Genomic DNA, 12,777 nt, shown 5'->3' on the forward strand with positions numbered 1-12,777 from the left:
TTTTCCCATTGAATGGTCTTGGCACTCTGGTTAAAATCATTTGACCATATACATGAGTGTTTATTTCTAGAATCTTTATTCTATCCCGTTGGTCTATATGTTTGTCTTTGTACCAGTAACACTGTTTTAATTACTGTTGCTTTGGAGCAAGTTTTTAAATCAGGAAGTATGAAACTTTTATCTTTGTTCTTCTTTTTCAAGATTGTTTTGGTTATTTGGGATCCCTTGAGATTCCATATGAATTTTAGGATGGCTTTTTCTATTTCTGCAAAAAAGCATCAAGATTTCTATAGGGATCACATTGAATCTCTAGATCACTTTGGGCAGTAGTGACATCTTAACAACATCAAGTCTTCCAATCCATGAGCAGAGAATCTTCTTCCATTTAGCTGTGTCTTCTTTCATTTCTTCCAGCAACATTTTATAGTTTTCAATGTACAAGTCTTTCATCTCCTTGATTAAGCTAATTCTTAAGTATTTTATTTATTTTTTGATGTTTTTACAAATGAAATTGTTTTCATATTTTTCTTTTCAGATTGTTTATTCTTAGTGTATAGAAATGCCCCTGATTTTTTGTGTTGATTTTGTGTCCTGCAGAATTTTGTATTTGCTGAATTCATGTATCAGTTCTAACAGGTTCTAACAATTCTAATATTGTGGAATATTTAGGGTTTTCTACATATAAAATCATGTTTTCTGAGAAGAAAGATAGTTTACTTCTTTCTTTTCAATTTGAATAACTTCTATTTCTTTCTCTTGCCTTATTGCTCTAACTATAACATCTAATATTATATTGAATAGAAGTGGTAAAATCAAGCATCCTGTCTTGTTACTTGCTATGTATTGAATTATGTCCCCAAAGTTCCATATATTAGAAGGTTGACCCACACTGTGACAGTGTTAAGAGGAAGGTTAATCTTATTACAGTAATTGAAAGGTGGGGCCTTTAAGAGGTGATGGGATTGTGAAGACCATGGCATAGTGAGTGGATTAATCCATTGATGGTTTAATGGTAGTCAAGAGCATAGTTCTAAGGACTTTAAAAAGAGAGCACATGAGAAGCTCTCTTGCTCTCATGCTTCTGCCATATCCACCATGTGACATCCTGCCTTGCTGTGGAGAGTCACCACCCACCACGTAGGCCCTCACTAGATATGTTCCCTGGACTTTGGACTTCCCAGCTTCTGAAACTGTAAGCCATAAAATTGTTTCTTATCAATTACCCAGTTTCAGGTATTCTGTTATAAGCAACAGAAACATAATACATTCCTGATCTTAGAGGGAAAGTTTTCAGTCTTTTACTGTTGAGTGTGTTGCTGGCTGTGGGTTTTTCATATATACCTTTATTATGTTAAGGCAGTTTCCTTCTATTCCTATTTTGCTGAGTGTTTTTATAATGAAAGGGGTTGAATTTTGTCAAATGCCTTTTCTACGTCAACTGAGATGACCATGTGTATGGTTTTTTTTCTTCATTTTGTTACTATGGTGTGTTACATTGATTGATTTTCATATGTTGACACATCCTGGCATTCCAAGAATAAATCCCACTTGGCCATATTGTATTATCCTTTCAATTTGCTATTGAATTCTGTTTGTTATTATTTTATTGAGGATTTTTGCATAAGGAATACTGGTCTGTACTTTTCTTGTTATGTCTTTGTCTGGTTTTGGTATCAGGATAATGCTGGCCTCATAGATTGAGTTGGGAAGTTTCCCTCTTCTTCAATTTTTTGGAAGAGTTTGAGAAAGATTGGTGTTAATTCTTCTTTAAATTATTGGTAGGATTCACCAGAGAAGCCATCTGAGCCAACACTTTTCTTTGTTGAAAGGTTTCTAATTACTTATTCAAATTTGTTACTAGTTATACATCCATTCAGATTTTGTTTTTCTTCATGATTCAGTCTTGGTAGGTTGTGTGTTTCTAGTAATTTGTTCATATCATCTAATGGGATGGATTTTTGAACAATGAATTTGGACAGGAAAGACCTTAAGAATACCTGCTAAGAGTTCTTGTCCTATTTTTATACTTTTCATGTATGTATCCATAGCTAAATATTGTCTAATATTTTTGATATCATTTTTGTAAGCAATTCATGTTGCTTTTATTAACAAAGTTTTGGGATATCCAGGCTTTGCAAGGGGATTAACTAATTAATAGAAAGCAGGAAGTTCAGGACTATAAATTACTAAACGCAATTCTAAATTCTTCAGTGAACTTGGAAGCTTGACAAGCCATTAATTAGGTTATAGAAATCTTGTCTGGACCATGGTTTAAAGCTATAAAACCCACCAGCTTGGTCATCACACTCACATACCTTGTAAGACACGATGATGGGATATTGTCCAGAGAGGGAGATTTGTTTAAGAAGAGGCAGTAGAGAAAAGGGTCTGTTGAACATGTGAGAAGAAGATGAGGAGCAGAACAAGGAGGAGGAGCATGTCAAGATCTGGGAGGCCAGAGGAAGGATAAAGAGAGAAAAGAAATAAAATCTAGATTTTAGACCTGCCAAGTTTTTATTATTCCTTTCAAAGGTATCCTTAAGAAAAGGAATTTTTAAAATTTTGGTTTTTAAAGGCCTCTCTCTATAAAAAATAAATAAATAAAAATTTATGAAGGCTAACTATTGATATTTAAAATATTTGAATCCTTCGATGTTAAGGCACCCAGCCAAAGGTGATCTTATTCTTATATTCTTATTCTAAGTTTCCCAGAAAATCATGTGAATAGTTTGATAAAGGAAATTATAATCATAGGCAATATAAATGTATTAATAGTTGTTTCCTGAAGCCACCTCACTTTCAAAAAAATTACACTATACAGAAAAATATTTTTGAACATTTTTCCTGTAATGCCACATAATTCATATCACCAGATCTAAAGTGCTCATTTATCAAAGAAGAGGAAATAAGCAACATAAATTTACCTCTAATTGGCATGTGTGTATGTGAGCAGACAGACATGTTCTTACATCTTTCACACAAAAATTTTAGAGTTGTATTGAGATTTTGCAACTTTAGCCTAGCACTATTATTTCTAGTAATTTTGTCAATCCATTGGCATCTGCCAGGTGACTGGAATAAAACTTAGTTGTGAATCATAGCATATTTTTTTAATCCAAGCAATGATTGTTATTGTCATAAATTGACAGGTGAAGTATGCTGTCCAGATGACCAGCACAATCGGGTTTCTGTTGGCATCGGCGACTCCTGCTGTGGCAGAATGCCGTACTCCACCTCAGGAAACCAGATTTGCTGTGCTGGGAGGCTTCATGATGGCCATGGCCAGCACTGCTGCAGTGGACAGATTGTGAGCAAAGATTTAGAATGCTGTGGTGGAGAAGAAGAGGGTGTGGTGTACAGTCGCCTTCCAGGTAAGGGGCCCTTAGCTACCTTTCAGTGGATGGAGAGTCTGAGAGGCAGAGAGGGTAAGAAATTTGCCCTAGAAATAAAACCAATAAGTAATTAAAGCTTACTTGGATTATATCTAATGCAACAATTAGAAACATATTGCATAACAAATAAAAATGTAACCTCCCATTTTTTGTGAGAACCTGATATATTTCTTAAGCACACATCAGAATTCTTTCTTCTGGAAAAGTATCGTGTCCACCACACACACACACACCAGACAGTCCCACACATGAATGCATTGGTTCTGGCTCTAAAGAATATTTTCTAGCAAATACTAACAGTATTCAAAATTATTATGATAATATATGTTATAATTCTTTTAATCCCTTATTCTTTTTACTTATGAAACTAACACGAATAATAATAACAACTATCATTGAATGAGTACTTACTATCTAACAGGCACTGTGCCCAATGTTTTTTATACATTATTTTTTATTATCATTATTTTATTTTATTTGTTATATATAATATGTAATATTATAATTTATTATATATAATATATAATATTATAATTATCAATCATTTTATCAGTTGATCTTTACAACAGTTTTATAAGATAGGTACTATTATTATCCACATTTTAAAAATGAAGAAACTAAAGTGCAGACATTAGAAACTTGCCTTAGAAAAAAACCTACCCTTCTCTCTGACCTGTTTTGCTTTTATTCTTCATACAACAATGGCTTTGTACTGTAATTATCCATAGAGAAAATAGAAAGATAATGCAGTCTTTTCTGTCACGTGGTTGACCAAAACTGCTTTTTAAAATTACTTAAAGTTAGAAAAAGTGGCCCTAAGCTTCACAACTCATTCTTATAATATTACATAAATGTTTTAGTTTATTGTCAAATTTGGAGAAATCTCTACCAAAGGTCTTTTTGAGATTTCAGGCATTTTAAGTTTTCTTGTCTTAAAGTAATTTTCTGTGACTTGTCTTAAATATTTGTTGAACTGGCAACATCATTAACTATATTTCATGGACATTCTTTCTGTATGACTGAATTTGAGTTGTGTGTTATCATAGATGTAACTATTTTATCGTATCAGCAAGAATTATCATTTTTTAAATGTATTTATGAATTACTTCTTTTCATATTGTATTATCACGTAACTAAATTGCCCATACATTGCTGCAATTCTATATTGATCATTTTCTTTTAATAGTTTTGGCATAATCTGAAAGTTATTTTGTTACATTTTTCTTATTGATGTCAGAATGATATTAATTGATTTCATTGTTCATTTTGCTAATTTTTACAGCTTTTGTTTCATATTACACTAATTTTTCTATCTGATTTTTTACTGTCTCTATAGCTTGCCTTTTAGTGCATCTGAATTGGAAGTCTATGATTTCTTACATTTCTTTTCTTTCCAAATTGCAGTTAAAATGGTGTATTCAAGCCTTGACATTTTTTTAAAAAGTGAGTGAAATCATATAAATATAGCTACTGAACCCAAATTAAATATTTCCCAGACTAAACTTCCTCATAGTTAGGTTGCAAAAATGCTCATGGTCACTCCAAATTCAATTAATATGAGAGGACATATGGCAGAGCCCGAGTTAAAGGGGGAAGAGACAGTGGCCATAAAAAGTTGTAGTTAAATAGTATACTTTGCAAATTTTATAGAAATATATAACCATGTTTGCTTTGGAAGGGGCTTATGCAAGAAGGACCCCTGAAGCTCCATCATTAGCTTTAGGGTAAATCCACCCCTGCAAGTATTAAGTGTTGACACTCCAGCCCTCTCTATGATTTCAGGACATCATGATATCTTGATGGAGAAGAATTATGAATTCTTTACCATCTTTTGGTAATTTCTTTTCTTTTTGAAAACCAAAGAGTTATCCATAATGCAAGTAACAATTATTTAAATTGATTCTTATAGCTATTATTCATAGTTATTACCACGTATGTTCTTATACATGGTATTTATTTCTTCAACATAAAGTTCTGATGAAAACTGTTAAGAAGAGCATGTTAATAACAAAACTAATCAGCTAGAAAATAAAAAGTATCAATCCTGAGCATTCCTGAATCTGTGCCTTAATAAAAATAGACTCTTGATATTTTAATACTTCATAAACAAATAAGACATGCTAAATTGATTTATTCACAACTGAATTTTAATCCTCTCAGTGTGAAAAAACTCATCTCCTTCTTCGAGCCAAAAAAAAGCCCTTGATTTCTAATATTTTATTTTATCTTTGGAAAACCAAAAATGTGTTTGCAAATCATTTACCAATCTACAAAGTTATAAATCACCTACACTATAACCATCCTATGCATTTTTTAATCCAACCTAATGGGACACATCTAAAGGAAAGTTTTAATATATACATGGTCAAGCTGGTTGACATTTTCATGTCATTTTATTTATCTCCCTCAGCTGCCAAGAAATAGTGATAATGGATAATTGCCCTACATATAACAGAAGTAGGTTTCAATTAGGACACTTTTATTGACCCCAGAAATTTAAGGATTACCTCCAGAAAATAGCACAGGGCACCTGGATCTGTGCTATAAGGTAACAAGAAAGTTTGTTTTGCCCAGTAAAACAAGCACACAAACAACAAAACCAACCTCCCAGGATCTTCTGTGAAATTGAGTGACATGTCAAACCATACCATGCATAAGAGTCAGTATCGACACACAGTTATTTCAGAAATTTCCCCTAAATTTCTCCCATGCATTCTAGACTTCAAAGGTTGGCATTCTAAAGACACTAAAGCTCAGTCAGGGATCCCAGCCCAGCCAAGTGTCTCCTAGATACTGCTTATTGGCTAAATGATGTACACAAAGATCAGTAGACACATAACAACAAGTGAGTAACAGTCCATTGTCACTTTTTGCCAAGCTGAGTGCTGTGTGCTTTATATTCATTAACACATTTACTCCTCACAGCCACCCTGAGGTAGGTATTATTATTACATCTGTTTTACAGACGAGAAAACAGAAGCACAGAAGTTAAAAACTTCCTTCAAATCACACAACTAATAAGTGGCTGTATTAGTTCCAATAGTACTAACTGCTGTTATAAATGAGTTATATAGCTCAAATACAAAGGAGATTATTTCTTTCTCATATAATAATACCAAGGTGGTAAATGCGTATGCAGGTTAGCTCCCTTTCCTGCAGTTATTCTGGCCTTCGGAGGCTCTGCCATTTTCAATAGGTAAATTCTAGGGTCACCTGAGAGTTGTGTCCATTCCTGGGGAAAACAGCATGAGATAACATGTGTGGGAGTTTTTTATTGGCCAGGTCTAGAAATAGCAAATATTTTTAATTGCATTCCATTGACTAAAACTCAACTATTTGTTGATACCTAAATGCAAGGGAGGCTGGGAGATTAGCCCATGAGTTTCTTGCCACTGTGGCTAACTCCATCCATATGACTACAGAGTCTATGCTTTTAGCTTCTACAAGTATTCTGATACCTTGATAAACATTGGCTATTCTCCAAATCAAATCAAGTCAACGTTCATTACGTCTAATGAGCAGGCCCAGTATAACATAACCATAAGTTGCAAACATTTAATGAAAGACCAGAAAAAAAATACAGACATTATGAACTCTGCCCTTTGAGTGTACACCACATGCAAGCAAAAGTTAGAGGAAAAGTTGGAGGAAGTGTGTAAGTGTTCAGCTCTAAGGCAGCATCTCAAAGTGTGGCCCAGGGATTCCTGGGAGTCTCCAAGATGCTTTTAGGTGATCTGTGAGATCAAAGTTTTTTTTCATAATAATGCTAAACTATTATATGCCTTTTTAACTCTTGTTATCTCATGAGTAAATAGTCTAGTTTTCCAGTGCTTCCATGACATGTGATATTGCAACGGGTCAAGTGCAGAAGCAGATGTGAAAATTAAGCTGCCTTCTATTACATCGGACACTAAAGAGGCTTGCAAAAAATGTAAAATAATGACATTCTTATCACTAATTTTTCAGTTTGGAAAATATTTTTTATAAATATGTTAACATGTTATGGATTTATTATTGTTATTTTTAGAAGAAATAATAAATACATATTTTGAAAATTTCCATCTTAAGTTCTAACACAAGAAATATCAACAGACATAACCCATATAAACAAAAGCTATTTAGGGTTCTCAATAACCTGTAAGAGTTTAAAGGGGACTTACGACCAAAATATCAGAGCCATTGCTGAAAGGCATAGTGACATCTATTAGAAAATCATGATGATTAGTTAGTTATCCTGTGGTATGACTAACCAGTTGAGTACCTTCTTCTCCTTTAGATGATGTAGCTGAAAACAGATCTGTTAAAGAGAACTATGGTGGTGGAAAGACACAAAAGTGTTGCCTTCTCTAAATGGCAGAAAAATGTTTCATTTTAGTGTCTTTGTTTATCTATAGCTTTCATTTTTAATTAGCCAATTGCCATTCATTCATTAAGTAGATATTATGTAATGACTATGTTGAAGATATCATTCTTGGTGCTTTGTATAAAAATGTCTAAGATTCCATTTTTATCCTCAAGGATATACAGTCTGATCAGGGATAAGAGTACCTTTTGGTTTACACAGGTGGTAAATGAGGGATGAATAAATGCACATATATTCTTAGGACTGAGAAATCAATCAAGTCAAAGTGATAAAGAAAGCTAGGTGAAATGTACCATGGGTTTGGAATTTCGAGCAATGAGTAGGATTTAGAGAGGAGTGGCTTGACCTAATGTGTGAAATGTCAATCTGCAAAACGTATTCAATAGTAGTGAGCACTTTGGTTTACTGGAGGTATAAACCCTGTGAAGGAAAATTAGGGGAAGATATATCTGAGCAGGCAAAAAGATTTGAACATTATTTCGTACTCTGCAAAGAATGATGATAAAAAAACTGTGATTTTAGGAGATTGATTAAATTTGGGCAGCGAAACACATCTGAAGAAGAAAGAAAGAACTGATAGCACCACTGCTATGAAGTAAAATGCACCTGTTTGGAGAACAGGTTATTGTCCACCAGAACAATGGTTCTCAATCTTTTTTTCCCTTTAGAATCTTTGGAAAGTTACAAACCCTCACTGCAAATAGAAATACAAAGAATACACACAAAAACTTGCCTGCAATTTTATATACCTTTGGAGTGCATCCATGGACCCAAATTTCAGAATTTCTTCCTTATTCACTTCAATATGATGTTCCATGTCAGACAAACATTTCTAAAACAAGTTGTGACATTTCTCAACTGTAAATCGAGGGTAGTTATAGAGTTTTGCATGACTGCGCAACTCCACCAAATCTAATAATCATGACAAACTGAAGGAACGATCCTTTCAAAAATAAAACTTTTTAAAAAATCTTTTTATTCTCTTGACCTTTCTGCAGGTTTCATTGAAAAGAGATAGGTTCTATGTGTCTTTTTCCTTTCTCTGCTGCTGCTCACTCCTGTCACCCCTAATGACTGTGACCTTAATGACCTTCCAGAATATCCATATGGCCCTTTATCTCCTCAACCTAGCAACACCATACCTGCAACATGAGGGTTTGGATCTCATAATATTGTTCCTAAGCCTGGCCTCTCTTACCGCCTGGCATTGTGTGCCTGCCACGAGACCGGGCTGGCTCGTAAAACATCACTTTATGTACTTTATTACTTAAACTCTTTTATTTGCCTGCAGGAGCCCTTTAACAAAATCACATTGAATTGACTTTCTCACACCAAATCAAATCTCCCTGGTCCCAGTTCAGTTGTCTTTGTCAATATGTATTTTATAAATGGAGTGAATTAACAGATGCTGTTGGAACAGAAGTGCTGGGGTAGCGTTTATGTTTTTAGTGCTCTCTCTGGACAGATGAGTTATGTAGGAGTGTTATACAGGTATCTCGGGACAAAAGTCTTGCTTGTCATTTCGGTGGATATGTATTCTTAACCATTTTCTTTGAATATATATTTAAACCTCTTCATTACTCATTTTTTCTTGGTGTTTGCTTATATGGTTTTATCATTTATGTCATTAATCTTGGGTTGGGCCTGATTATATCCCTTTGTGTTAAAAGATAAAAATTACAGCCTCTCTATCCTTCTCAGAGGACAGGATTTTCTGTTAGCCATGGGAAACTGATTGTTCTACTCCTTTGTATATTGCCTTATATCTATCACACATTTTGTCCATGTAGCCTTTGATATGAAACCTTGGGTTGAAATTGTTTCAAAAGAGAACACTGAGTTTTCCATGTCCTGAACTCTGACTTCCCTAGAACGAAGCACTGCCACTGTTTGTTTCATAAGATGAAATTTGGGAACTTTGAGAAGAGGGAAGTATAGACACAAAAATCCATGGTGTAAGAGTTGTATTGAAAGAATATTTTCCTGCAAGATTTCTGTATAACATAATGAACTTTTTGAAAAGTGTAATATGTAAATAGTATCAAATGTATTGCAGTGATTTGGGGAGCATTTTTATGCTACCTCCTCTTTCTCCATTTTGCAGTGGTGGACATCGAGCCATCTACTGGTGAAGACAAGCATTCATTTCTTTTCCTTCATGCTCTGCCAAAATTTTATAAGTTTGTCCTAAGAATCACTAATCACAACCCTTTTTTTCCTCCTCCTTCTGGACCTCCCATACAAAATCCCTTGGCTTAAAATGTGGTTCCCATGGTCAATCCCTGAATTTCACAGTGATTTATCATATTCCAGACTGTTTTTTACTACAACAATATTTTTATCTCAAAAACATGACACATAATTATTGGTCTTCTTTTAGAAAAAATGAAGTATTAGTTTTGCAGGTTTAACTTTTTATTTATTAACTTTTCATTTAGCAATTCATCAGGCAGATACGTTTATAAGTGTTTTCCTTTTCAGTCCTGGACATCAGTAAGTATTGGTAGCATATTTGAAGTATTAGTAATATTACGAGTAAAAAGTTCTTTCCTCCATTATTTTTTCAATTGTGTCCAATGCAATGGAAACCATCTACTGGATATATATGCTGTTTGGGAAGACAATATATGCTGTTTGACCTGAAAAGTAAACATTTACTAGTTCAATGTATACTATACCACTTTAATAACATCTGCATCTTGTTCAGAGAGACTCTCCATCTCTGTACAAATATAATGAAGAGCCCCTGGAAGAATGGACCAATCCATCAATAATGCATGACCTAGTTTGTTTTTCTTTGGGCATATTTAAAATTGTGCATTCTGTGTGTCAAAGTTCAAAAGTCAAGTGCTACATGTGATAAATTAAGTAGGGGTGAAAAGTTATTGCAATGCAGTTTCAGGAGATTGTCTGTCTCTGAATTTGCAGCTCATTCATGCTGAAGTGATGCACTATGGGAATTACTACCAAACTCTGCTCTGCAACATCTGCTCTCCCTAAGTGAGTTAGTGCACGTCAGACATCTTTATGTCAGAATATTGCAGTGATGGATGCAGTCTTCAGAAAATGCTGCATAAAAATCTGGTGTGCCGTTCTGGCCATTAAGTGAAATTACTATTTAAATTAATGGCACTGTCACAGTTTATCTGTGCAAAGAATGAACGCTGATTAGGGTATTAAGTAATTAGCAATTTATCACACTGGAACAAGGTTGATAATAATTAAAGAAGTAATGGTTTACCAAAGAAACTAGAAAGGGAGTCACTTCTTGTTATGTGAATGAAATCTTGGCTGGAAATTTCAATTTGGTAAAACAAAGATGAAGCTCTTTGTGAAAGAAAGCATCTTTTTTCTTGTTAGTATAGAAACAGTTCATTATCAAAATTTTAGTTGACCTGTCAAAAGTCCCTCAGAGTGGTCAGATGACTGATTAGGAGTTTTGAATTAGGTCAATGTCTGCATTTTGATTTTATATTTCAAGTATAGTGAAACCATGAAGTAATTTGGAAGTAGAGGGGGGAGAATATATTCTGTTCCCTAAAAGGCCACTTTTCAAATTGTGATTGCTTTTTAAAATAGAAACATGAATTGTTTTACGAAAAATAATCCAAGGTTTTATTTAAACGTCAGATCAGAAGCAGCAGAAAAATTTCCAAACAATATAACACTTGAAGCTGTGGGGTTTTCTTTTTATTTTATGTGTGTATATATTTATTTATATATGTATTTATGTATGTATGTGCACATATATTTTCCTACCAGAATCATGAGTCAGACCACAATGATAACCTTGCTGTATGTATTTATCTGAGAAAACTTTTCCTGGAAATGTAAACTAGCTAAAATTATTAATATAACAGCTTACTTTAAAATCAATGACTTTGAAGAGTTATTATATTTAGATAAACATGGCATGTCAAAACTCTATTATAGTAAGCATATGTCATTAATCATAAACAAGTTTTTGTAAATATTGGGAGATATTTTTTTAAAATGGAAAGGTCAATGAGGGGGGGTTTTAGAGTGATGTGTGGATAACATCTTTCTTAAGGCATGTGCCAAACCAGTGTCTACTTATAATAATTTTAAAAAAACAAAAGCACTGAAAACTCCTTTGTCTATTATGAGGGGTGTCTTTCATAGTGCAGGTGTTTGTACAGGACCAGATTAAACAATTCAGGACCCTGGGGCACTTCGAATTTGAGGTTCTTTATGTTATCAGTGAGGACTAATAATAAATAAACAAAATTCTAATTAAAATAAATCATTCATCACATTGTGCTGCAGTATAACTGGATATAAATTCTAATATGATAGCACCGTGACATGGACTATAGGCACCTTAATTTCTAGCTTAATCTGACTCTAGAGGATTGTTTATTTATTTATGCTTTTATGTTGAAATTTCTGCTGTTTCTCTTCTATGGCGACATCTAAATGATGCGAACTCAGCCACTAAACTAAATTTGGTGGAGAAAAGAGTCTATTTGGTATCTCAGGTGTATGTGTCTCTCATGGTGATGTGGGAATTGATGGTCCTGACTACAAGGTCTTTCTGCCGTCACCCCCAACCTGTCACTTATGTCTGGGGTGGGTTTAGAACAGAGGGTGGCTCAAAAAATAGTGGCTGAGTGGGGCACCTGATAAGTGAAACTGCTCAGCTGGTTTTGTATACCAAATCTATCTCATGAAGAAAGAATCGTTACCATTGTGGTGGCTAGATTCACAAGAAGCAAGTATCTGTGCCCCAAACAAAGCTAGACAAAAACTTGCAAGGCTCCTCCCATGGGGTTTCTAGCTCTAGGACAGGGCTGCCTTTCCCCTCTGCCTGGCCTCTTATGCTAGAGTACTTGGATGACCTTTACACCCTTGTAAATTTCTAGAGCTTTCTCTGAGTCCCTATAGTTTAACTAACACTCTGCAACAAGATGTTAACATACAAAATGGGCAGGCAGTTTTTGTGACAGAAATCCGATCTTTTTTATGAAGCATGGGAGAAGTGTGGCCCAACTGAATGATTTC

The 12,777-nt window shown here is 34.3% G+C and overlaps 1 protein-coding gene across 1 annotated transcript in view; it reads left to right on the top strand.

The window, feature by feature from the left end:
* USH2A (usherin) overlaps positions 1 to 12,777 on the top strand; it is a 763,885-nt gene that overhangs the window by 599,908 nt on the left and 151,200 nt on the right. Inside the window, exon 49 of the mRNA XM_063114845.1 lies at positions 3,150 to 3,371. Within this exon, the coding sequence (XP_062970915.1) occupies positions 3,150 to 3,371 (222 nt within the window). The remainder of the gene's footprint in view (positions 1 to 3,149; positions 3,372 to 12,777) is intronic.

The sequence above is a fragment of the Cynocephalus volans genome, chromosome 11 (assembly GCF_027409185.1).
Source record: "Cynocephalus volans isolate mCynVol1 chromosome 11, mCynVol1.pri, whole genome shotgun sequence".
Classification (NCBI taxonomy): domain Eukaryota; kingdom Metazoa; phylum Chordata; class Mammalia; order Dermoptera; family Cynocephalidae; genus Cynocephalus; species Cynocephalus volans.